Raw genomic sequence first — 12216 nt, 5'->3', positions numbered from 1 at the left:
GGACTGCCAGGCAAACTTTTCCCACATGGTTGTGTCCGTGTGTGTGCGTCTTTTAAGAATATGTGCTCTTTGGAGTAAAGTTTGGTCATTGCCACAGAGAATATGGTCACAGAATAATTCAAGTCAGTTTCGTGTTACTCTTCTGTGGGTCCAATTTTACCCTTTCCTAGTAACATTAAGCTTCAAGGTCAGTAGATACTCATAGGCAACTTTCTGGACAGGGGATTTATTATGATATTGTCTCTGGACATGATGCTCTAAGCTTAGTGTCGTTTTTATAGCAATGGTTTAGGATTTCTGCTCAGCATCCAATATTCTTGCTGACATGTTCAATTGTAATGACATACTATTTTCTTCTTGCAAAAGACCCCACATGTGTTTCATTTCTTAGCACAGTTGTGAAGATGGCGCCAAGGCTACAGCAGAAGGCAACAGAAGGAGATTATACCATGACCCCTCATTTAAGAGCCTGTTTCCTGCAGATGACTCAAAAGGCTGCAGTTGAGAGTGAATTGGCAAAGGGAGATGCCTCAGTGATCTACCTGGGTAAGGATGCGCATTGTCTTTCCATCCCCTCAAAGCGGAGGTTGTGTGTACTCCCATCTGGACTTTTTCCAGACACCTGTGGAAAGAAAAGTAATTAGAGATGAAGACCAATTATGGACCCTGGTTACTGACAAAGCATCTCAAAATTATAATCAGTGCTGCTGCTGCATGCCAAGAATCAGCCATGGCAAAGCAGAGACTCAGGATGGTTATAAAGATTGACAGTGGACTCATAAGGTACCTAATGACAGACTCAGCTCTTCTAGGCAGAAATTGGGATCCAAGTAACCCCCATTCTCCATAATCTGTCCTGAGATTGAACCCAGTATTGCAAAACTTGTTTTTTTCCAAATAACTCTTATTTTGCTAAATAGAAGTCAAACTAGGTAACAAGGCCACTGCCTTCAGGAAAATCTTATTGGCTGCCATGGTGGTTACTGAATATCCTCCCTTTTGAATTCCACAGCACTTACAACTTGTGCTACTTCATATATAATTTTTTTCACCATTTCTTTACACTGTATTGTTTATTACCATTTCATGCCTTATATCGCCAAGTAGACTATAAGTGCTTGGAGGGCACAATGCTGAGCAGAAAGGGAATGGCCAGTAACTTACCGTAAATAATTGACTGAATCATTCCCTCTTCTCTTAAGCCCATAAAGCATGAAGGCGTATTTATTGAAAGCCTAACTATGGGCCTGGCATTGTGCTTGGTGCCGTGGAAGATTCAAAAGAAGCATAAGACAGCTATTGTCCTCCGATGAGAAGATTATAAGATAATAAGAGAGTAAACATTCATGAATAATGATAGCTAACACTTAGATATTGCTTTAAGGTCTGCAAAGCTCTTTATAAGTGCTGTCTCGTTTGACCTTCATAATAATCCCATGAAGTAGGTGTTATTATCATTCCCATTTTACAGATGGGGATATGAAGACTGAGAGAGATTAGGTAACTTATCCAGGGTCATGCAGCTTATAAGGGTTTTTTTTTAAACTTTTATTTTACACTCAAACACTGGAACACAAATACAGAACAGAGGAAAGAAACAAAAACATACCATAAACTTAAACACAAAGTAAGAAAGGAGAAAAAAAAACATGTCATGTGCATAGCAGAACATAAGATAGGATTCAAAATATGTAACAATAAATTTTCATTTCAAGAAGCCTGTATGATAAATCCATGTTGTGTTGAGAGCTGTCCATCTTTCCTGTGCTTCCTCAGAAGTTTTCTTTCGTTCTCTATTGCACACTTTTTCACTTTGTTCTCCCCCCAACCCTGAAGGCTACAATTAAGTGCAGATGTGTTTCTCTTTAGCTATAGATATATACATACACATATACATATATATATAGACATATACTTTCCCAAGCACATTCTACTCCTGATCTTTGTAAGTTTTTAAGAAAGGATTTGAACTTAGGTCTTTCTGACCAAAAGAAGATCTCTGATTTCTTTTTTGTTGCTCTCCACTTCAATGATGTAAATGCAACTCCTCTTACCCCTTTGTAGGTAGTATTTCTGAGTCACTTTGGTCAAAAAAATTCATCACCCTGAGGCAAATCTGGTGATGAATCTCTCTAACCTCAGTTGATTCTTGTATAAAAGATATGGATTCCCAAAAGCCTTTGTAGCATGACAGGCCAGGCCAGAGCTTATGTTCTACTGGCATAGCCTATGAGAATCCAAGGTTAATTCAACATTGAATTAACACTGAGGCAAGAGGGTGTAATTGAGTTGATACAGATAATAAACAGTATTGGAGTTCATAGAAAGGATTAATTAGTTTTTAATAATCTTCATGGAAGAGAAATTAAGGTGGGCCTTGTAGGAAGAGTAATAATCATAAAAATAACATCATATTTACGTAGCCTTTTATAGTTTGCCAATTACTTGGGTAGATGTATTCTCATGTATGTGTATATGTATATACATATTTATATTTTCAAGTATATGAATATACTTGTATAAGTACATACTTATAAGTATAAGTATAAATACTATATAAGTATTATATTGTATAAGTATATATATACTGAATATATACTTATATATTCAAGTATTCAAGTACCATGAAATGAGTATTTCTACATATATATACGTACATTTCCATATATTGCTCATGTGTGTATGTGTCATCTGTTATGGTCTGTTTATACTCAACATGCATCTTTCCACTTAGGTCATTTATATTTATTTATAATTTAAATTCTCATCATGCGTTAACCTAAAGATTTGCTTGTATCATGGAGGTTGCCCTATATAAGGTTCAGATAGGATTCCTTACTGATGATGAGAACCAGCATGGCATTATGAAAAGAATACTGGATTTAGAATCACTGGTCCTTGGCTCAAATTCTGGCTTTGCTACTTATTGCATGTGTGACGTTGCATAGGTTACCAACCTTTCTTGGATCTGATTTTCTCCTCTGTAAAATGAGGGGTTGGGATAGAGTATCCCTTCCAACTCTACATCATCATCCTCATTCTCATCATTGTCACCATCAATGTCCACCTTATATAGTATTTTAAGGTTTACAAAGGATTTTATAGACATGATCTCATGTACCTCCAACAACCATCATATTAGAGAGATTAAGTGATTTGCCCTAGGGCACACAATTAATTCACAGCAGGGTCACAATTGGATAGTGGGTCTCTCTGGACTCTATATTTAATGCTCTATCCACTTTATGGATAATCTAAATATTTAATTTAGATTCATATTTCAGATGTCAATGTTCTAATTATATTGAGCTTAGGATGACTACAATAGGCTTCACAATTAAATCCGTACAAATTTGAGACTGCTTTTCCTGTGTAGGATTGATTGTATATTGATCACAACATAGAGCTGGACCAGCAGCCTACTGAATTTTCCATCAGTCTGGATCCCGGAAAGGCATGATGGAGGGACAATAAACTAGACTTGGATGCAAGTAGCAAGAAGAGACTGGGTTGGGTCATATTTAAGAATCTGTGCTGTGCTTTCAAAGCTCCTCAACTGCTCACTGTTGCAAAAGTACATCACTTCATATCAATATTTCAAATGTAGAGGAAAGGTGATTTGTTAGTCATACAATGGGAGCGAGAGACAACAGATGGGCAGCCAAAGTGGTATATTAATACCCTATGACAGTTTTGTCAAATAGATTCTAGAACCTGCATATTGACTTAGAACACCACAAATTAACATTATCGATGATGTATTATGTTTCTATTTATTTTGTTAAACATTTCCCAATTATATCTGGTTCTAAGGTTACACTCATGGAACTTTGAAGGCTCCTTGCCCCTGGACACTTCTGCTCCAGATAGTAAAAGAATAGGAGGAAAGCTTTGGGAATTTCAGGTAGAACCAATGGAAAAGATTTATGAGAAAAGGTAAATATGCAAGAACTGCACAGGATGAAAAGATGTCCAGGGCTTATGAACTACTTTAATAGAGGGAGTGTCTATACCAACAAAATCACAGGCTCACTAAAGTCATATCTTAATGAGTCAATATCTCATTTTCATATAACAAGCTTCTTAAGAACATATAATGAACAGCTCTTATAATTGTATTCACAATAGTTCAACAGATGTTAAGGATAATGATAAAAATAGTTTCTCTTCTTCAGTTCCATTCATTTTTAACATCCCAATTAGGTGCCATGATCTTATAGGTTGTTGCCTTGGTTGTAAAAAGATTACATGGAACAAACTCTTCAAGTTAGAAGAGATCTGAGAGGCCATCTAGCCCAATTAGGACTTAAATGAGCATTTCCCTCCTTATATATCCAACAAATGATCATCATATCTTTGCTTAAAGTTTGTCAGGAAGAGAAAACCCATTGCCTCCAAAGACATCCCACTATAATTTTTGAATACTTTTATTTGTTAGGAAATTTTTCTTAATAAGTCTAAATATATCTTCTTACAACTATCAACCACTGCTGCTAGTTCTGCCCTCTCAGGTCAAGTGGAAGTCTAAGCCCTCTTCCACATGAGAGTCCTTCAAACGTTTGAAGATAGCCATCATGTCCTTCCTGGAATTGAACACAATTCTAAATGTGGTTTGACCAGGGAAGGCTATAGTAGACCTCATGTTTCTTTTAATCCAGCCTAAAATTCAATTGGAATTTTTTGGCTGCTAAAACACACTTATATAATGACCTTGTAGTTCATTAAAACTCCAAGGCCTTTTTCAAGTAAATTGCTATCTTCCCACAAATACTCTATTTTGTACCTAGGAAATTGTTAAGTAAATTGTAGGGGACTAGAGATTGGCAGCTGCCAAAAGGATCCCTGTTACAAGAAGGGAAGATGGAACCAAAGTAGAGAAGGGGTGGGAGACCAAGAGGAGGCATGTAAGCATGTGCAGTCCTGGTTCATTTTTTGTGTTGTTACCAAAAAAACTTAGGGATAGATTTGCTCAAAGGAACTAGTAAGGAATTTGTGAGGAACTTCTTTCTTCACAAAAAGTCAGACGTTCCAATCCATTGAAATTAGAATTACTTTAAAAAACACTTTATCTCACTTGCTAGCCTCCAAGTGTTTTTGTAGAAAGAACATAACTTGGATGTAATGCCTTAACTGTATAGCTGAGAGAAACAATCTTGATTTAAGACATAACAGAAACCTAGAATTTTTCCATAACATTGTTATATTATAGCACACAATTGGGTTTCAAATATATTTATCTTTCCATCAGTGATGTGACTTAAGAAGTGAAATGTTCAAAATAACTTGAAAAGCTCGACTTGGTGTGCTTTCAATATGGCAATGCTACTTGGCTAGATTATGAGAGTTTATCAGGAGGGCTCCATGTTAGGTATGGATGTTGAATTAAGAAGCTTTTAGCCCATGAGAGTCCTCCCAATTCCATTCACTCAATGCATGCTAAAGGCCTGGTGTTAAGAGCCTTGTTAAAATGAGGCTATTAGTCTTTTCTCCATAAAGGTAAAGAGCTTGCTGTTTGCATTCAGAGCTCCTTACATTAGTATGTATTTCTATCTTGGCATTGCTAGAATCAGCAGTTTTATAAAGCAATATAGTAAGAGGCCATTTAATGCCCCACCCCCCCATTTCCCCCATCTGTAGATTAATGGCAGAGGGGAAGATTTAATGCCTTTTCAAACATTTTTAACAATTCATTAAAAAGAAAAGAATAAATCACACAGGGTTTTCGGAAAATGTCTGATTGTAAAAAAGCGGAAACAATTGAAAATTAACATGTTTTTCACGTTCTACAGGTTAGAACACATTTCTGCCAATCTTGTAATTTATGCACCATACGTCAATTTTCCTGAAGAGATTTAAAAGCTGCTGTGATGGAAAGGCTGTGCAGAGAGTTGCAATAAGGCTTATTCACCTGTACATAACATCCTCATTTACAAATATGTCTTGCTCAGATCCATTACAAAAAATGAGTCCCGTGCTGCCAGATACATCATAAGATTAAAATCCACAGCATAACATTTTGGAGGCTATTTTGGAAAAAGTGTATTTCATTTAGTATTGGTAGCCTGCCATGGCAAAGCAGCAATCCATGTACCTGCTGTGGAAACAGCTTCTTTAGAAATACCTTGCCCTAACCAAACTGGACTGGAAGAATTTTAGGAAGGAATTTACTTAAATAGGGTTAAAATCTTTCAGAAGAAAATCAGCTCATCTTGGAGCACATTCCAGTATGAAGGCCTTCTACAGTAAGGGTACTCAGAACCATAATTGGCTATTTGGGCACCTGGAGTGAACAGTTCACATACACAAATGAACTCCATAATCCATGATGGGAAAATAATACAAGAAATAACTGACCCAAACAAGACAAAGAGATCATGATGAAATGTAAAATGGACAATTTTGATTATATGGAATTTAAGTTTCTGTACAAACAAAACTCAATGCAACTAAAATGAGAAAGAAAGCAGAAAACTGGAAAAACATTTATAGCACGTATCTATGATAAAGGCCTCATTTCTCAAATATATAGAGAATGGAGTCAAATTTATAAGAATTAAAGTCATTCCCCAATCAATAAATGGCCAAAGGATATGAACAGGAAGCTTCAGACAAAGAAATCAGATATAATAGTCAGATAAAGAATGCTCTAAAATCTGAGCTACTACCTTATACCCATCAGATTGCCTAACATGACAGAAAAGGAAAATGATAAATGTTAGAGGAGATGTGGGAAAACTAAGCACTGTTGGTGGAATTGTAAACTGATCCAACTGCTCTGGAGGGCAATCTGGAACTATGCCCAAAGGGTTAAAAAGCTATGATTTGATCCAGCAATACCACTACTAGGTCTGTATCCCAAAGAGGTTTTTTTTTAAAGGGAAAAGGACCCATTTGTACAAAAATATTTATAGCAATTCTTTTTGTGGTAGCTAAGAACTGGAAATTGAGGGGATGCCCATCAATTGGGAAATGGCTGAACAAGCTGTGGTATATGATTGTAATGGAATATTATTATGCTATAAAATATGACAAGCAGAATGGTTTCAGAAAAACCTGGAAAGACCTACAGGAACACATGCAAAGTGAAGTCAGAAGAACCAGGAGAACATTGTACACAGTAAGAGCAATATTGTATGATTATCAGCTGTGATACAGAAGCAAGAAGAACCAGGAGAACATTGTATATAGTAACAACTATATTGTAGAATGAAAGCTATGAATGATTGAGTTATTCTCAGCAGTATGGTGATCTAGGATAACCCCAAAAGACTCATGATGAAAAATGCAATCCTCCTATAGAGAAAGAATTGATGGTGTCAATTTCTTCCTTCCTTCCTTCCTTCTTTCCTTCATTTCTTCCATAAAATGACTAATATGGAAATATGCTTTACATGATTACACATATATAACCTATGTCAGACTGCTTATCATCTCAGAAAAAAGGGCAGGTGGGAGGAGGGATAGAATTTGGAACTCAAAATTTAAAAAAGAATGTTAAAAAAATTTTTTATGTAATTTGGGAAAAATATAAAAAATATATATAAAAAAGACATATTTGAGACAAATTCATTTGAGCTGGAGGGGAAAGTCAGTTACTACAAGGGGCCCATGGAGGAGTACTATAAACAACGGCCATGAGCTAAGCTCAGTTACTCCAGTGTTAAAGAAGCATATGCATCTAATTTTTATATCCTATAACTTTCAGTGTCCTGGGACATATCCCAGTCATTGTACCTTAGTTATGGCTCTGTGAGAAAAATGATAGTACTTACTTTTTCAAAGGAGAAACTGATCTAATTAGACTGCTCAGTTCATTCTCATCAGGAATGTGATACCTATGTGTGAATACACAGTTATAAATATGGCATGTATAGAAACAGAGAACTCACAAAGATTCATAGTTATTCATGCTGTTCTGATTTTTCCTCATTTTATTTCAGCTGTTCAGTAATCTCTAAATAACTGGGCATTCCAGTGATAGACAACCTTGTCACGTGTGCCAATTTTTAAAGATAGCAAATGAAGAAAGTTCAACTGATTTACTAGTTTGCTGGTGTGTGTGTGTGTGTGTGTGTGTTCTGAATCTGTGTTTTTACCACCTTCGACAGGTTTAGATGTGGAAGATTTTCCCATTTATACAAATGAGTAACTCACCAACTTAGGACTTATGGAAGTCACATATATCAAGTGACTTGGTCATGGACATGCAGCTAGTATGATAAAAGACTGAATTTACCTGTGTCTTTCTGATTCTAAGCCTGACCCTTTCATTATACCCCAATGCTCCTTCTCAATGATCACATTTACTTTGTAAAGAGTTTCAGCTTTCATGTGCTAGCTTTATGACGTGTAGTAACTGAATATTTCTTAATGCAATCTATAATCAATTGTCTCTGGATATTACTTCTTCTAAATCTTTACATTTACTATGAACAGCAACAAAGTTACCTGTAAGTATGTGAAAGGGTTAAGGATATACTGGGTCCTTATGAGGCAAAATGTATGTAATCAACATCTATGTACATTAGCCTCTCAATAATTCGAAATATCTCTTTTCTGGTCTCTTAAAAAAAAAAGCAAATAAAATCAGTCATCTCCTGCCCAGTTCTGTTTGTGTCTGTGGCCTAAGATACAGTTACCATAGAAACTGACTGTGGAAACAAATTTGGCTTCATCTATCAGATGAGTCTCAGCTCCTCCTGTCGTTAATACTGTCCAATAAGCCTGAAAAGCAAACTCTGGCTCTATGTCTTTAATTAAAGAGCCAGCCCCGGTTCCTTTTCCCATCTGTCTACCTCCAAATAAAGATGCTGTTGCACTTCCTGACATGTACAATCATCCTTGAAAGAAGACAACATAGATCTGATAAAAAGAAAAGTTACTGCAGAAACTGGTCCCTGAAATCCCTAAGAGGTTAGCTTGTCACATATCTTTTAGGAGCAGAGTTAGCAATGGCTTGGGAGGGGTGGGGAGCCTGGGGTTAACTGCATTAAACATTGGCTATTGGTAATCACTGCTTATTCAGTTTGGTTGGGAATCTACCATTCTTCTTAAATGTAGTTTTTAATCACTTATTCTGCTGCTGTTTCATTTATTTTACTCCGTAATAATATCGACCATGGACTAGACTACTAAAAGAAAAAAAAGATGACTCACAAAATATCCCGAGTTCTACAAGATGCTTTAAGTGATGCTTCTCTAATTGTTATTTTAATGCTGTGCATTTTTAATGAGTTCACAGAAATGAATTCTATCAGCTGATACATTCACCAACAAAGCCTCTATGATATTTAACGGTAATAAGAATAATGCTAGCTTACGTTTATAGGGCAATTTAGGTTTTCAGATTACTTTATATGCATGATCTCATTGGAGCCTCACAATAGCCTTGTAGGGCAGGTGCTATTATTAATGTCCATTGATGAGGAAAGAGCCCTAGAGAAGTTCAATGGCTCACCTGGGATCACCTTGGGCAGAATTCAAACCCAGGTCTTAATGATTCCAACATCAAAATCTGTGACTAAAGTTTTTTTAATATGTGAGTCGATTTGATTAAGAACTAGTCCCACCTTCTCAGTTATGAATAATAAATAGCTTCTAGTGTGACTTTGCAATTGACTGAGGGACTGATAATATGTAAAAATTTTCATCTCTTCTTGGTTTGCAAAGTACAAAGATAGGACTGAATAATTAAGAAATCAGTTTTCACTGATATTACAAATTAGATTTCGTAAGCACTTTTTTGAAGATGTTGTTATTCACTTGAATAATTTTTTCTCCTTCTTCAATTTTTTGGGACAAATACCAACTGCCTCTGGAGAACTTCACCTTATCTCTGACACTAAAATTTCTAAATTCTGAAGAATTGTAACCAAGGTCCTCATTCTATACAAGCTTACTATTACTGTAGATTAAAACAACAATGACTTTATACAGTAGCTTTTAAGAGAATCCCATATGAAAGGAATATCTAACCTAGCTATGTTAAGGGTTTCAATCATGATATTAGTTTAATATTTTGTGCTTCCTACAGCACTCACACACTATGGGAATCTTACATTTGATCATGCTTAGAGTAGCAAACGGGTTCTTTGGTTATAGAACTGGCCACAGCACTATGAATGTGGAAGCCTCCAGCAAATACTTCCATGTGTATATCCACACATACCCAATATGTGCTATGTAATTCAATGATACTATTCATTCTCTAAAAAACATTCCACTTTGGTGAGGAAAAGATTTCCTAGTATCTCATAATGTACAGAGTCAGAGATACATATGAGGCTGGGGGGAGAGAGAGAGACAGAGACAGAGAGAGAGACTGAGATTTAAGCTTGTTTGGGACATACAAATTCCTAGTTAAATCTCTGTCCAAGGTACGAAGTCAGTTGTACAATGTCCTGCCATGGATCAGGACAGATACTCTTAGGGGTCTGATATGAGGTTGCTTGGTTTACAACGGCTGTTAGGGCATAGTCATGAGTGGTGCGTCTTAGCTTAAAGGGGAAGACTAGAGTTGGGCTGGTTATTGTCTTTGTAACTGAAGAGATCAAAATGACATCACTATGTCAGGGTGAGTGTACGGTGTCTCTGACTATGGCTAATGAGACCAATATGAGCTTGGAAGGCTCTACCACAGGTCAGGTACAAAATAATCCATATGATCATTTGGGAGGGAAATGTCTCAAAATTTGTGTGTCTCATGTTTCTTTTGAGATATTACAATTCTGATTTGCTCATAAACCACAGAGCACTTTGATGTGGGCTTACTAGGTTACATCCCGAAGAGACTAGAGTTTATTTGGGGATTCAAGGTGAGTAGCTTGAGAAGCTACCAGGAAAAGCTTTAACATGAAGGGTCAGTACACAGAGGCTGTCCAGGAAGAGCAGTTTCTCTGAAAAAAACTCTGAAAGAGGAGGCCTTTTCTACAGGGCTACTTAAATAGATCTACCCTTGGATGGAAAGAACAGTTTCTACAGTGACTTGGGCTCCCTTGAAGGAAAATAACCCTATTCAGTCGGTAGTCTTTATTATCCATGTTTGAGAAGAGAGTAGTAACCCTGGATCAAACACAGTTTACAGTGTGGGTGCTCTGCTTTGGCATGGAGTAGTAAGCTCTCAGGGCAAAAGGTCCAGCTAGTTGGGGTGGCCTCTGTTTCCTTGCCATTAGTCTCACTGTTTCCCAAGATTCCAAGATGAGGATGGAGGTCTGAGGCACCAGAGGCCTCATACATTATAAGCACTAACTCAAACACTAATTCTGCTCCCAAATATTTAACAGTTAAATTATACAAAAATTCATGCCTCCTCCCCCACCCTTAACCCAAACAAGTATGTAATCAAATGAAAATGAATTTGTAAATGGAAAATTTCCCCCAGTGTCAGGGAACTAGTATATGACTTTTAAATAATTGTTTCAAGAGTTTAGAACCCTCTTTAAAAAAGAAATCTTTTCTGTAAAAAGCATGTTATAAAATACTGAAGCCTACAGAACTAATGAAATTCCCTGTCTATGCAGATTATACTTTAATTAAGCAAGAGAGGAAGTTGAGAGGAATGAGAGAATGAGATACAAGTTGGTTGTCATGGGAACCTTAGCCTGATTGGAGGAAGGCCGTCCCCAAGTATGATAAAAACTCAGTTACCTTTAGCCTTCTCTATTTGCTTGGTCATTGACAGAGACAAGATGCATAGATCTGATATAGTCAAACCCCAGAGTGAAAGAAGCTTAATTTCCCCTTTGAGAGACTGGATTAGCAGAATTTGGGTATGGATTAAATCCTATCTAGGGCAATTTGAATAAGTAGATAATTCATATATTTGGTACCTAAAGCAGGGGAGAGATGGGGGTGGGAAGGAGGTCAAAGTGTCAAACTTTCACGAAATAGATTTGAAATTCAGAAGAAGCACTCCGATAAGTAAATATAGTCCATGAAGGCTTCTTACTCTAGGAAGGGAATTAGGGTTGAGAACTGAACCCAAATTAGATTAAACAAGAGCTATTAACTATTTAAATCTAGAGAAAAAGAGAAAACATTTAATGTACCTAGATATTTGTATTTCTTTAAATCTTGCTCTACAGTATATTTTGATTTATTTACAAAATAAAGGTAGAGATTCGTTAAATATTTATGTTATTTTGAAAAAGAATCATATTTTGAAGGGAGATCTTAAGAAATAGGATTGTATTCTATATCATTACTTTCAACTATCAA

The 12216-nt window shown here is 36.4% G+C and overlaps 1 protein-coding gene across 13 annotated transcripts in view; it reads right to left on the bottom strand.

The window, feature by feature from the left end:
- PARD3B (par-3 family cell polarity regulator beta) overlaps window positions 1-12216 on the bottom strand; it is a 1282024-nt gene that overhangs the window by 73015 nt on the left and 1196793 nt on the right. For all 13 annotated transcript variants that reach the window (XM_072620099.1, XM_072620101.1, XM_072620095.1 and 10 more), the window contains one exon: window positions 543-622. In XM_072620099.1, the coding sequence (XP_072476200.1) occupies window positions 543-622 (80 nt within the window). The remainder of the gene's footprint in view (window positions 1-542; window positions 623-12216) is intronic.

Source organism: Notamacropus eugenii, chromosome 6 (genome assembly GCF_028372415.1).
Source record: "Notamacropus eugenii isolate mMacEug1 chromosome 6, mMacEug1.pri_v2, whole genome shotgun sequence".
Lineage (NCBI taxonomy): Eukaryota > Metazoa > Chordata > Mammalia > Diprotodontia > Macropodidae > Notamacropus > Notamacropus eugenii.
Note: the sequence above shows the minus strand (reverse complement) of the source record. Positions and strands in the feature narration are given on the sequence as shown.